Here is a 15,062-nt window from a genome sequence, read left to right on the forward strand (position 1 = left end):
TCTTAATGTCTCTGAGTAACAAGCTCTATATTTACATGGATCATGAAACTTTTGTCTGGTCAACAGGTTTACTGCTTGCACACCGTTTTATTTGAGAAGCAAACAAATATCCATAATAGAATGAGAACTAAATTAAAATTAAAATGTTTCTATTTTTTGTCACATGAAAAGCTGATCCTGAATGTTAATGTCACATCCTGTTGGTATACTAGTAGTAACTTTTATCCTGAATTTGGGCTTTTGCAATTCTAAACCTCACCAGCTGATATAAAAAACAGTAGCGAGGGACACAGGGAATGAGTCAACAATCTATCTTCCCTAAACACAGGAATGGATTAAGTAAATGTATCTCAAATGTCTGTTGCAAGAGTTTTCTCACTTCAGCAACTACACAAACGAATTGCAAACCCCAATGTTAGGACTATCAGGTGGTGAGGAGGTTTGAATAAGGACAAGTTGAAAGGAAAAAGGTGGAATTTTGAAATGAATTCCTTCTATGGGCCCAAGAGGGAAAATATAAGAATGTGAGATGCCCCTGAGTGAATCCAGATGCGAGATACCGAAACCCGACAGCAAACTGGCTGAAACCGGATACTGTACATACACGAGTGGTGCGTGAATGTCAACATCCTGCTCAACTTCTATCCTACCCACAATGCCTTCAACTGTTTCAGAGATCCCCAGAGCTGACGAGACGCAGAACTGCAGAATAATTTGAAGCACTCCACTCACTGCAGTGTGTGTGTGCGCATGGAATTAGCTGCAAAAGCAATTCATGACATATACAAGCAATGTTTTATTTAGAGAGAAACCAAATCGACCCCAATGAAAATAAACACTTCCATACATAAATCAAGAATGTAATAGACACTAAAATACAGGTTGATTTTTTACCTTCGTTTTAAATGGGCGTACAAAACAGACTATACATACAGAAGATGCATAAATAAACAATTGGCCATGTGAGACAGCAGCCTGTGAGAGCAGACTGCTCCTGTTGGGTTTGCTTGAAATGCAAAGTATCTCCTTGATGTTGAGTTTGTTGGAATAGAAAAAGCACTCTATTTTAATTTTTGCATTATTCATTCCTCCTAAGTGGGTTATCGACCATTTAAGGAGCCCCCCCGTGTATGTGTTTTGTGTATGTTAGTGCAAAGAAAACCCAGAAGGGAGAAGAAAAAAATAGAGGCTTGTGTTCTAACCATAAAACTCAATATTTCTTCTTGTCAGCCCTCTGTTTAGACTATGCGGGTTCTTGCATTTTAGAGCTTTACTTAGAATAAGGAAGTCAATCACTGTGGCAGTATTGTACACTGACCAGTCTCCACACACCATAAACAGTTGGGAGTTATGTTTTTTATTCTGGCAAACAGGACCTGTGGGCTCACTGATCCAGATAAATAAGTCAAACTTCCAACATTAATTGCTGGTCTGGTCTGTGATTTCCAATAACATATGGAAGTTTGTTTTGTTTAAAAAACGTTCCTGGTGTGAAGAATCATGCTATTTGTTGTGAGTTATAGTATACAGTGCCTTGTGAATTTGTAGAATCTGTATTGTGTGCCAGGATATAAAGAAGGTGATATTTTTACGGATAAACGTGCTGCGTGTCAATAGCTCCTAGATAGACAGAAAAACATTTAGCCAAAAAAAAAAAAAAAAAAGACAGTAGCCGTGAATTGCTTGGCTGAAAGTTAAGAAATCACTCACTCTCAATAACCAACCCACACATGTGAGAGGTAAAAAGTGTTTAAGAGTACTTGAAGCTGATGATTTAAAGAGCTGGAAGTGTATATGGGTGACACTGGAGAGGTGATGTGTGACCTGTATGCCCTCAGCTGACCAAGCTTCAGCACTGGAGGTGTAAACATGTGCACAGAGAAAGGTCTGCACTCACTTTTCATACAATTACAGATGTTGTCTTAAACCTTCAAGGTCTCCCATACGCAATAAACTGACAATGGTGTGGATCAAAGACTGGAGACTACTTCCTTTGATCCTGTCATAGTCCCCAGGTTGTTGAAAACTGTCATTATGCGTCATACACCCACTTCTTCAAGTGCACACCAGCCTTTCTTCTGCCACACAGGTGCTAACTATAGGTCCAAGGGAAAAATGCAATCCCCGATTCAGTCTTTAATAGAGGTTATGCCACTTCTTACAATTATCTGCTTGGCCATACAATGTACCTTTTCATATCACAAGGTTGATTACCTTCAAAGACAACTTTAATGTGCATGAGAAGAGATGAACAACAGATGACACATCAAAGCATACAAAGTGAGCCAACTCTAAAATAAAGATGTAAGAAATGTAAAGGATGCAAACTATAGCAACAACCTATAGAGACATGCCTGTACATATAAATATACAGTATCTCAATATCTAATCAAATGTCATCTAAATGTTTGTTTAAAAAAAAACAAAAAAAAAACAATGCTTTTGTGCAAACTGTACGGTTGTCTTCTTGAAAGGCATTAAAACGCAAATGAATTTCAAGAGGATATAATAAAACATTACATGAGAAGATATACATCAAAGATCAGATCACTGCTGTGATGAGCAAATGATGGGAATCATGGCCCCTCTCCCATTTTCCTCTGCTCTTTCTGGGTGGAGAAGTAGAATGAGCTACTGTAGTCTTGTGCAGAAGGAAATGGGTGTTGCCCGTAGTCTTGCAGCTGTTGAATATTTAGGTGTTCGCTACAAATGGCTCACAACAGCTTTTGCAATTGCAAATCATGATACACGGGTGTTTCCACTGGCCACTGGCTCCAAATTGGGCTGCAGGGTTAGCTGGGGGTTGGTTATTGGTCCTTTTCCTGTCTGTGTCCAAATTAAACTGTCTTTTCGGTTCATTGTGTGAACTAGTTGCTGACTTCCTTCCCCTTCATGTCCTTAAAATCATAGGACTGTACTAAGCCATTTGAGGCTCAACATGGTCCACAGGACTTTTTTCATCAGGTTTATTTGACAGTCCTCTCCTTTAAGATGTATGAGGGGAGCAAGGTGGAGAGATGACATGAGTGAGACAATACACTCCAGCCTGCAGATGCTCAAGTCGGAATGTATCGAGAAGTGGAGGCGTATTGAGAAGAAGAAGAAAAAAAAAAACCAAAAAAAAAAAAACCTTGGTGCTGTTTTGGACAGGAGCTCCCATTTTTCTGTAATAACAGTGCAATTAGACAATAATTACACTAATTACACTGAAGCTAATTAGACTGAAATTACAGAAACTGGGGGGCAGTTATTTTAAACTGTAACTCAATGATTTCTTTTTTAGAAGACAGAGATGAGTGCAAAGACCCCATATAAGAGAGCGCAAGGGTAGGCAACCAACAGCTGCTGCCCATCCATGGCCAACGCTGAGATGAAGATCTTTGAGGCTGACAAACTACACCAGCCAATGATTGCAGCCGTTAGTATAATTCCAATCATGCCCCTAAAGAGGACGAGAAGGAAGAATTAAATTAGCTTTGATTATTTTACCAGCTGTCTGTATAAAAGCAGCATTTATACAGATTTATTAAATGTCCAGCTATTTGCGAAACTCCTATCCAACATCAAACAAAAGTTATATAGTCCTACACATAAATATCACACTTTAGCTGAGCTCATATCTTAAAGTTGTACTATAAAAGCAGTGGCGCTATCTATGGGGGCGGCATTGGGTTTTATGTCTCCGTAAAGTTAAAGATGGGCAGCAAGGCCACCCCAATCCTGATGTAAAGCAGAAAAAAGAAAACAGTCTGGTAAAGTGGTCATAGCCTAATGAATTCTACTAGCGTTTGAAAAACTCAACACCTGACCAGGCAACTTTTTAATAAAGTGTTTGCTTGCTTTATAGGTTTTATTCAAGTTTGTTAAGTTCACTATTTCCTGTATACTCACTGTAAAGAGAGGAGGACTGCAAAGCTGGAGAGGAGGATCATCGGGAGGAGGCAGTATCCCAGCACGCTGGCCACACAGCCGAAGGAAACGCCCGTCATACTCATTAGGTTGAGTAGGCAGTACATGCCGAGGCAGCCAATGGCGCTGATACCGTACACATAGCCAAACTGGATCTTACCTGACTGTGAATGGAAAGGACAACAATCCACACAGTCAGACAAACAACAGATTTTAAAAACACCAACATTATTACAGCTGTACAGATATATGTGTTTGCACCATAAGGTCCAAGAAGGACGTCATTGCCTGTTTTTATTATTATTATTATTCACCAACATTAACCAAATGATTTACCAGGAGTAGTGTCGCTCCGAAGGCCAAACAGAAGACCATGGGGCCAGCCAGGTCTGTCTCGTTCATGATGCTGCCATCTGCTACCTTCATTGGATGGAGCACCGTCAGAGTCTTCTGCCAGATGTGGTCAAAGTTGATTCCTAATTCTAAGACAGAGAAAACACACATCAGACACGTTGGATACTACAACTATGATCACTCACAGCTGGAGGGACAACATGACACAAAATAAGTAAACGAGTTGTATTGATTTGTAGGCAGAGATGCAATAGGATACAGTATGTGCTACTGGGAAACATCTCCCTTCCAGGAATACTCAGACTTTTCAGTCAGCGCTTTGCATAATAAACTCTGATAAAAGTGTGACTTCTTCTGAGAATAGCCTTGAGCTGTGTCTTTCCCTTTTTTTTAGGTCAAACTCATTTTAGTCTAAAGAGTGTGAATTAGGTTTGAGCATTTTCATTTTTATGGTCTCACATTCGACATTTGATGTGGTGATGTCTTGTAGTTGTATTACCGGGTGCCACTAATTCTTTCATTCCAACTTTTATTATGAATCTGTTGATAATGGTTATGACTAATCAATTGTTTGTCTACAAAATGTCAGAAAATAATCAATGATCATAATTCCCCACAGCCCAAAATGCCTTTTTTTGGAATTGCTTGTTTTGTCGGACCAACAGTGTCAGATAAACGCCCAAAGATATTCTATTCATGATGATGTACTACAATCATATGACAAGCTGGGAACAGCTACAGTAATTATTATTTTTCTGTTACAAATAGTTTTAATTAATTAATAAACTAATTATTTCAGCACTCACTGCATGCCACTAAATAACCAGCAGCATTTCCCTTCACAAATGGCTACTGACATGTAACACCTTCGGTCGCAGTTACTGGTATTCACTCTTAGTATCACTCTCTCTCTTTAAAAATATCACTTGTAAGCCCGTTCCTCTAAATGAGCATGTAGCTAAATCTTAAAATACAGTATAGAGAACAAAATAATACCAAATTTAAGGACATAGTCTCTTCACTCACAGGTGAAGCTCCACCTGCTACAACGCACAATTAGACACAATTAGAGCATCTACTCCATCTGCTCCATTTTTTGAGGTATCAGGAATAAAACCACTGGTTTATTCTTAAAAGGCAATGTATTGAATCTAAAAATATTCTGCTAAGCATGACTATAAACTGAGTGGACCATTTGGCTCCAACCATAAAACCATTGACTGTAACTTCAAATTAGTATTGTTTCCTCAGTGCTGGTTTGTGTGCAACTCCCTGGGATGCCTGCCAATGAAAAGGTTTCTCATGCATGTGTGCAGAAGGAAAAAGCTAAAGTTCAGAAAAGTCAGGTCTGACAATTTTGGTCAGGTAGCAAGCCTTTGATCCGTTACTCCTTTCTAATCCAATAAAATATCCATGAAGCCATGAGCTCTGACTGCTGGCGACTGCAACAGGCAAATGAAACTTCAATTTCACGCCTTAAGAACAGATCTTAGGTTCATGTCAGTGACACTGCGGACGGACTTCAACAGGAACACCATAACTTTCTGTTTTGGGAATTTAACTGGTGCTCTTGTAAAAGTAAGAAAGTTCAACTTATAATTATTTTTATGAACTGATTAATTATTTCTCAACTTTACTCCAAATTAACTGAGTAAACAAAGGAATTCAATTCGCAGTAATATGAAACAGAGTACATAAAGCAAACCCTAACTTTTGAGAAGCTGTGACCAGCTCGGACCTAAATGTTTTATGAAATATTAAAAAAATACATGAATATCAATCAACTGATAACTAACAAAACTATTTAGCACAGTTCACGATACACATAATCTGCCATGTGTATTGTTGACTGTGGTATACTGTGCCATACTAGTCAGTCACCATGCCAGAGGAGCCGTACAGAGGCCAAAGAGCCCGGCAGAAGCCTCCAGGTTGTGCTTTACCATACCTTCTAGCAGTGGCGGCTCGTCGTCGAAGCTGCTAGTATACAACGATTGTGACGGGGATGGAGTGTAGGTCTGCGTGGGCTGGAAGATTTGGCCTGTGTATTGCTGCTGGGGCTGCATCACCCCTGGGGAGGCGTAGCCCACGGGCTGGGAGTAGTCGTACTGACCGTATGGCCTGGGAAACACATGATATTAACTCTCAACAGTGCTCTTTTACTGAAAGGGGGCATTAAATGACTTCTTAAACTGCCCAATTCTACTAAAAATACATGCTGCTTCCCAAGGATGTTGTGTCAGTTAAACAAGTATTAACATTTCTTTTTAAAAGCATTCAAAAACTGCACACTTGCCCTTCAACTTTCCCCATTCTTGTTTAAACAAAACAATCTCCCTTCAATGCAACACAATGCTGAAATGGCACATAAAGGGTAAAACATGTTGCTCTTGGAGGCCGGCTTTCTTCACTTACTTGTTGTAGGGGTTTTCAGCATTGCCGTAGCCATAGCCGGCCTGGCTTTGGTCATCTACACTGTAGCTGGACTGGTAAAAGTCTGTGTTGAAGTTGTCAAACCCTGACATCTCTCAGTCTGTTACAAACACAAGGGCAGAAACAGGAACACAACCTTTTAGCATTAGGGTGATTATTTAGGTCTACAGCGAGGTGTCAGTGTAAACATGATACATTCTGTTACGACTGAACACCTATGCTCTGTGAAAATAACGTTATCGACAGCTGAAATCATGTTATAATATTACATAATATTACATTTAGACTCGTCTTACATCTCGTTAACTTACGGGCTGTGGCCAAGATACTAACGTGGTCTAACGCCATTTCACGCCATTTCACGCCATCTAACGCCTAATACAACGTTTAGAAAAGCAGAAGTATTAAGTATTATTATTATTATGATTAGTATTATATGAAGTAGTACGTATTTAACTTACTGCACTGCGTAGCTCACAGTTAGCCGGGAGCTAAAGCAGCTAGACAGCTAACGTAGCTTCACACACAAAGAGCCAAGATAACATTGTATACATCGTTGCTGTATTATTACTAACGATATAAAAAATCCAATTATTCGACCACCTAAAGGGACACGTTAACTAATCGTGTCAAAATGAGGCAGAAGCTACCAACCTTTAGGTGGCTAACATTAACGCTAATAGTTGGTTAGCTGCTGCTAGCTCTAAATGTCAGCGGTGGCTTTAATATTTATGTAAGCTTTCTGATATAACCCTTATTCTTGAGCTGTGCAAGCATCACAAATGTGACCCCGTACCGTTACCTGCGCTGTTTGATCACTGCACCAACTTGCTTCGGGTTGCTACGTGTCAGGAGAAAGGTAAAATCTTCCGGGATGGTATTACGTAGCCGACGGGAAGTCGTTGGGGACACAATTTGTCCTTTGCGAAAAAAAAATGCGGCGCATTCTACAGGCGACTGGTGGTATTACATTTGGTCGGGAGCCACTGCTTTAACTACAAGCTGGACTAGACTACTGTATGCATGTATACAAATAGTAAATGTGATTTATTTATTTATGTTGGCATTTCCATGGCATTCTTGAATGCCCATCAGACACTTTTAAAAATCCTGTAATATTGAGTTTTTTTATTTTTTTTAATTTTTTATACTGTATTGTTGTAATATGTGTTTTTTTTTTTATATATATTATTGGTAATATTGTGTTTTTGTTACTTATTATATACACTATTGTATTTAATGCGTCGGTGATCAGGGTGGACAGCAAAGTAAAGAATTTCATTGCACAGAGGAAAACATATGACAATAAACATCTTGAACTTGAATCGTTGTACAGTTTTCCGTGAAATAATTGCAGTGCAGAATAAAGTCCTTACAGTCTTGTCTGATTTTAAAACGCTGGTTTTTATATAGGGAATGGGGAGACATTATGCAAGCAGAAATATTCTTATTCTAAAGGTCAAAACACTTGAAGAGCTTAGACCTTCCAATGTTATTGATTACCCGCATGAAAAAAGAACATTAGCATATAATACAATTTACAAGATTATGGATGTTGGGCAAATATAAGAGGAATAGGCCATTAAGTGATTTTATAGTGATGCATACACAATGGAATTAAAGTAACAATAAAGCACTAAAAGGTCACTTGCTACTGTATAAAGATGCATAATAAGTTCTTACTAGGGATATACAGTTCTTACTATGATAAAAAATAAGATAATATGCAAATAAAATAATTGGAAAAACATGTTGAATTCAAAAATAGGGTTATACTCTCAAACTACAGCCTGTTTTGCCCACCGCTGGTAGCTATGAGACCCTACTGGGTTCTGACCCATAGTTTGAGAAAACCAGTGTCTAATGGTAACAAAAAGAGACAGAGGGTAGAAGATGATTTAATGGGATAAGCGCAGGGCTCCCGGCAAGAACAAAGGTAGTCTCTTTCATTAGGAGGCAAAGGATCAGATCAATCACTAGGCCTGCGAAGGAGAACTGCATCGAAACCAAAATACTGCAGGTGGATCCATCTGCTTTGATGATGACAGATAATGAAACAGATGGGAAGAGAACAAATGAGGGACAGTAAGAAAAAAAAGACTGTTGATCCCCTCTGCTATTTAATCTTTATATTTTAAAAGTAGAGAGAGAACAACAAAAATAGCCACCAGGAACAACAAATTAGATATGAATTCAGATGACAGAGATCATAAATAAAGAATGATCAATTTGACTTTTTATAATCCTGAAAAGTTCATATAAATGTCACTCTGTCACATCTGTAAAAACGACCGTCTTTGTTCTACCCAGGGCTTATTAAGAGTAGGTTGTTTCTGCCTCACTGCTAAACAAAAACATCTCTGGCATCCGTAAAAATAAAATGTTAGAATTTTAGCCTTAGATTAACTGGTGTGGTGTGAAAAGGAATTAAATTATATAGACTTGGCTCTGCTCCCAGCCTGGAGTTAGAGAATTCTTTACAGAATGAGAAATGGGAAAAATAATAGCAGTGGGAAAAAGGCATGGAAGAAAACGCTGTCATTATTCATAGGAGACATATTCAGTCTCTGCTGTCTTTGACAGAGAAACTCTGATTGAGTTATGGGTCTCGGGGCAAAAATATAAAGGGGGACCTTTGGGTCAGTGCTGCACAAAGCAGTTGCCTCAGCAATGTTGCACGAGTTAGGAGGGACATTTCTTGCCAGGAAACTTTGTGACCATCTGTCACATTTTGTTCCCCGTTGAAGGCAATGCTTGCAACAAGATTCCAGCATTTATGTTAAACCACTTGTTCCAAGATAGCTCCAAGACAGTACTCTTACATTTTATGCTGAATGACAGACAAATGCAACTCATAACACATGAAACGTTGGGGTGGGTGAGCAAAAAAAAAACACACAAAAAAAGAGACCCCAATAAACAAACAAACAAACAAGCAAAACAATGAACACATTTCAACTGTGCAGACCCCACATGGATCAATGATCTGCCTCATGATAAACAAAATCAATTTGATGTACCCAACATAAATTCCTACAGCACACACCCATGACTAATTATAAGCAGAAATTAGTCGCCTCCCCTCCATTGCCTCTCATCTTCCTTTAGGCTTTTAATCATTTCTAAACTTGAAGAACATGTCTTTCTTCTTAATCCACTTAATGAAAGAAAATTGAAAAGTGCCAGAGAGGGTAATTGAATTTAGGGCAGTGTATTGCCATATACTTTCATAATTGCCTTATTTTATATAAGTCTCTTCTGTAATCCTGCTGTCACTGCCTGGGTGGATGAGTGGATTAAAACTACTGAATTTCCTATTCTACAGCAACCCCTCGTCTCCAACCACCTACTGTAGCCTCAATTAAGAATTTTCTCTACCTCTCCAGTCTCAAGGAGAGAGCAAAAAACAAGGGATCAGGCTATCTTATTATATGTTCTTCTTGCAGATGGTAGATAATTTTGTTCCCTCTGCAGATATCAAACATGTGAATGAGCGTAAAACACACCCACACCCACCCACACACACACACACACACACACAGCTCTATTTTTAGCAGAATTGGATGCGCACATTTCCTCAGCACATTTACAAGATTAAATGAATTCCTTTAATTCATCTAATTCAATTTCCTGCCACCCCATTGATATGACTGCTGCACAGATCGTAAATTAGCAGGCATCTGGTACTTGCAGGGTCCTTCCTCTGAAGCCGCTTTCTTCCCTCTGTGAGTGAGCTACATGAGGACTAAAATAACAATCAGCAGATGAAGAGTTTGTGAAGTTTGTTTGTTCCAAAATGATATTTCCACCCACTTGATATTTAGCAGCTTCTGACAAAATGATAGTCAACAAGAAAATACATCTTAATCTGAAGTATTGTGATGTTTGTAATGCAAAAGCACTTAAATGGGACAAAAAAAAACTTTTAGGGTGCAATTGCTCTCATGTAAAACTATTTTGGACTGAAATCAGCAGCAATTATGAATATGGTTTTGGAATGAAATTATTTTGAGCAATTTGTACTGGAATATAAGTATTTGTATATAGTAAATAGAGACAAAAACTGTGAACAAATACACAATGAAGTGCATAATATAAATTATAAAATTTGCTTTACTGAGGTCTCAGTGCTTCATTTGTTAGTCTATATTTTATCCAAAATGAACATATGCACCATTAAATAAGTGTCATTTCATCAACCTTTGATTCGGAAATGGTGTGGTAAGGAGTACCCTTATACAGGACTACTGCTTTATGACAGAGAGCACTGTGGAGTTTTGCCATCCTTGTCTCTTCTACTTCTGGTTGGCATCAGGGACAGCACCAGTCAACCCACGAGTGTTCTACCTGTCAAAACAGATTTAGAGGCTACTAAAATAAGTCTCATATTATAAACAGTAGCATGGCCTTGGCTCTCCCTCTTCTTCCATCCTACCCTAACAGCCACTCTGCCAAGTTTCACTTCCCAGCTCCCTTAACTTCTGTTACAGGCTTTGGCCATACTGATTCTATTCACTGCAAGATATTTCATACTGAACACAAATTAGTTTTGGACCAGTGGGTTAACACTGCAGTATTATTGCAGATCAAATGGAAAAAAAGTCAATATTTTTTTTTCCACATGACAGCATCTTGGGAGTTGCTGTTTATAGCTTTTCTAGAGTGCAGAATCAACATCTTACAATTAAAGTCCCATATCATTCAAGTTCTTAACTTGTTGATGCAAGGATCAATTGAGATTGATCTCGCTATCAAGGTTGATGCCGAAATCAATTTGTTTGGATTGAGAACTGCTAATAAGCAATATTTTCACAAGGTTTCAGTCTTCCCCATATTTTGTCTTTGACTTCAATACATGTACATCTACAGTGCTGCTATTGCTGTTAATGAATTAATATTCAGTCAAAGAGAGCAGGCTGATAAAAAGGCCAATATCATCAGCCCAATTATGAAGCTCACAATCTGAAGTATTTCTCTCTTCTTTAAGTGTATTATTCCACCAAACTGAAACTAATGATTCGACAGAAAGAAGAGTGGATCCAGGACTAAGAGGCAGAGATTTCTTTTGGGACTTGAGTGGAATTGCCAACTTACATTATCTGATCGTCAGACTGGCCACTCAGTGCCAGAAAATCCTCCCTCAGATACTCTCACATGGTTTTATATCATCAGTTTATGTTTAACGCATTTCAGAAGTTTCAGAAGTTATAATAAAGTGCTTCAACTTCTTTTGTGTATTTTGTAGGACTACTCACTTTCCCTTCAAACTACCTCCTCTGTTTCAGCATCCTATATTTCCCAAAATGCCTTTTGACAATCCTTTGAGAACAGGTATGATTTTGCCTTCAGCTGTGTTTACATCTCTTAACCGAACGTTAGCTGAGAAGAGATGACAGCCATGTGTCTCTTTCACTAGATACACAGTGTTCTGATGCTTCATTGCATTGTTGCATTGTTAAAATGACTGCCAATGGAGGAATAAATACAAGTTGTTTAATGATGGATTTCTCCCTGAATGACTGCTTTTGACTGACAAAAAACCTGAAGTTTTAGATAACTGCAATACTTTCTGCCTATAACACCAAAACTGGTAATGAGATGGTATTTCGTCATTAATGAAAATGAGATAAAACAAGAAAAAAACTCAAAATGGGAATGCACTGAAAACACAACCAAGACTTGTATTCCTGTCAACTGTCATTCTTCTTCTGGGGAGATGCCCCACTGGACGTCCTGCTTTCCTGATGGAATTACTGATGGCAGGAGTGAACAGAGACCCACCACATGTTCAATTATACATCTTCGACTCACTGTCACCCTCACTTTTTCACATAGACAGAAATTATTAATTTCCACTGTGTGTGCAGATAGCTCCATACAGTTCTTGACTGCTTACTTCATTCATCTTACTTTATACTGTGCTGTATCTCAGTTTGACATGGCTGAAGTAGATGAAAAGGATGGAAGTTGTGAACATAAATTCTATGAGTATATAATTAGATAATTAGAAAAACTGTTAAATTATTTTTTCTGGTAATCCAGCAACACATTTGCAGCATTAATCATACTGATCATACAGTGTACTGAACATCTTTTAAGGCATTTAAACCAAATTGCTGATGGTATTAAATGAAGAGTAAAATTGGATACTACACCTTTAAAGGGGTTTTACAGTTCGAAGGACTTTTGGAGATTTGGCCCCATCAAGAGATTTGTCACACATTGAGGACCTGTGGAAACCACCCTTTAATCCCAAGAGCCAGGGAGTAAAGCACGGAAAATACCGGAGGGATGGAGAGAGAGGGAGATGTAGAGCCGTAACACACATGCACACACACACACACTCTCCTACACATTCACAGAGACAGAAACACACACTGCAGGAGAGCTGACTGTGGCAGTAATAGCACAGTTATCTACCCCTTCACAGTGTTCCCACATGGCCTTTACGCTGGCAGAGGGAGAGCGGGTGCTTAGCAACATCTCATCTGCATGGTTTGCCAAATCAACAGGGTCAAGATCCCTTTAGGCTTGGAGAACTTGACTCTGCAGCCGTGGAGTGGCTTCAGAGATGGAGAGAATGGCACAGATATGGGCTGCCTCTTTTTCTTGGCAAAAATCCCTCCTCTAGTTGTTTAGTCTCAGTCTTTAGCCTTCAGGATTTATTCAGGGGAAAGGCTGCCAGTGTGAAGTGATCCGTACACCTGTTTCAAGTGCAGTTTATCTTGTTTCAGGAAGTTTGGTGTCAGAATTTAGATTCTGAAGCAGATTTCAGCCTGTATGAATGCACACAAATTTTTTTTTTACATTTTTTTTTTTAAGAAAATGGGACTTCATGACTCATTAAAACAACATATGACTGGGTCAGATGTTTTTTTGCCGAGGTAGTTCATTCTTCCTATATCTATATATTTTTTTTTCATATATTTTGGAGGGAGTGGGGATCAAGTTCAATGTGAATTTGCTTTCATATTGTGAAATCAATCCTAAAGCACCACTTCAATATTAAAGCATATACACTGTTTTATTTTGTTACTGAAAAGAAAACCATAAAATGCTGCAGATGTCATTTCACCTTTTGGCAAGTTTGTCCAGTGAGTATATACGATTTGACAAGGACCTGACTGAATGGTTACTCTGTTCATGCTCATCACGAATCATTTGCGTCTGATGCCATCCGGATAGAAAGATGAGTCAGTATAGACTTACACACACTCTGACTCAATGGAGTTTTTTTTTTTTTTTAACAAATAAGATTTTTTTCTTTTGCTGTAGAGCTGTCAGATCCTCCGCCCCCTCCCATCCTTTCACTACACCCACATCTTGATCTCGGCCAACTGCTTTCTGAGTCCCACATAGTGCAAATTGAATCAAACGCCAGCTACTGTAAGATACATAAAACCTCCTGGTTTTAACACTGCGTACAAGTTAGATTGTCTCTGTGTGTGCAAATGGGCTATTTCCTTTGTAACAAAGTGGAAAAGAACATTAGGAGAAAGGTCTGGCTGTAATTATCCCTTTTCAGAAATATTATTGTTTGTCTCCATGTGGAAATACAGACTTATTTCACTGGTTAATCAGTTCTGTTTTAATTCTAAAATGCACAATTATCATTTTACTTAAAAGCTGCAGAGAGGAAGAGTAAATCGAAACGCCTGATTCATCAACTATCCCTTATTATAACATTTGGCTGATACTTTAAACCCCTGGAAGCCAAATCATTGTATGACAATCCATCTTTCACTGGCATGCAGTCATTTCACACAATCACATTACTGTTATGTCAACCCAGTCATTAACAGTCCTTGATATTTTTTTTAACCCACGGCTGGTAATCTTAAAAATGATAACATGTATCTAATTCTCATTAAATTATTTGCTAAGAATTTTACATTTTACTTTTACATTTCTTCCTCATCATGACTTAAATACCAGGCATAAAACATTTTAGAACTTGTCTGAACTTCATTTTACATCATCAACTTGTATTGTCCTTGTTGTCAGTTCCACATATTAGAGGTAACATATAAACACAAGAGTAACCCCTGCCTCAGCTGGCTGCATCCAAAATAGCTTTGGATCCATATTCCCCTGTTCTGTTTAGACTTGGCTCCAAGGATACAGGCTCTTTCTTGATGCCTTCACCAGTACACAGTATAATACACACACACACAGAGAGACACCTGCAGAGTCAGTGTTAGTGACTGGTATGACAGCTCTGCTGCTGTGTTGCTGGCCAGAAGACAAGCTGAAACGTTCAACTTCCCAGCTCTCAGTGGTGTCTTGCAGGGTTGTACTTATTCTGGCTCTAGGAGTCGCTCGTCGGTCCCTCCCCAGCCAGCTCTGCTCCGGCTGCCAAAGCCCTT

At 38.8% G+C, this 15,062-nt stretch overlaps 1 protein-coding gene across 2 annotated transcripts; it reads right to left on the reverse strand.

Moving 5' to 3' along the window:
- Positions 1–778: 778 nt before the first annotated feature.
- On the reverse strand, positions 779–7,609 carry yipf5 (Yip1 domain family, member 5). Of its 2 annotated transcripts, none has more exons than XM_035667064.1 (6): positions 7,499–7,609; positions 6,679–6,796; positions 6,212–6,384; positions 4,246–4,391; positions 3,892–4,073; positions 779–3,442 (listed from the first exon to the last, which is right to left on the reverse strand). In XM_035667064.1, the coding sequence occupies exons 2-6, from the start codon at positions 6,786–6,788 to the stop codon at positions 3,280–3,282; spliced, it is 774 nt and encodes a 257-aa protein (XP_035522957.1). In that variant the 5' UTR covers positions 6,789–6,796; positions 7,499–7,609; the 3' UTR covers positions 779–3,279. The 2 variants fall into 2 exon arrangements, with proteins under 2 accessions (XP_035522957.1, XP_035522958.1); XM_035667065.1 differs by having other exon boundaries at positions 7,493–7,586.
- Between the last annotated feature and the right edge of the window lie 7,453 nt (positions 7,610–15,062).

This window comes from Morone saxatilis, unplaced genomic scaffold, assembly GCF_004916995.1.
Source record: "Morone saxatilis isolate NCDOM2014 unplaced genomic scaffold, NCSU_SB_2.0 Contig20, whole genome shotgun sequence".
NCBI lineage: Eukaryota > Metazoa > Chordata > Actinopteri > Moronidae > Morone > Morone saxatilis.

What these genes read in the sequence shown, in the direction of transcription:
- yipf5 (XM_035667064.1), bottom strand. Translation starts at nt 6,788, where the DNA reads ATGTCAGGGTTTGACAACTTCAACACAGACTTTTACCAGTCCAGCTAC. An exon ending in TCGGAGCGACACTACTCCTG is followed by an intron (nt 4,074 to 4,245) that starts GTAAATCATTTG and finishes TTCCATTCACAG; the next exon opens with TCAGGTAAGATCCAGTTTGG. An exon ending in GCAGTCCTCCTCTCTTTACA is followed by an intron (nt 3,443 to 3,891) that starts GTGAGTATACAG and finishes CGTCCTCTTTAG; the next exon opens with GGGCATGATTGGAATTATAC.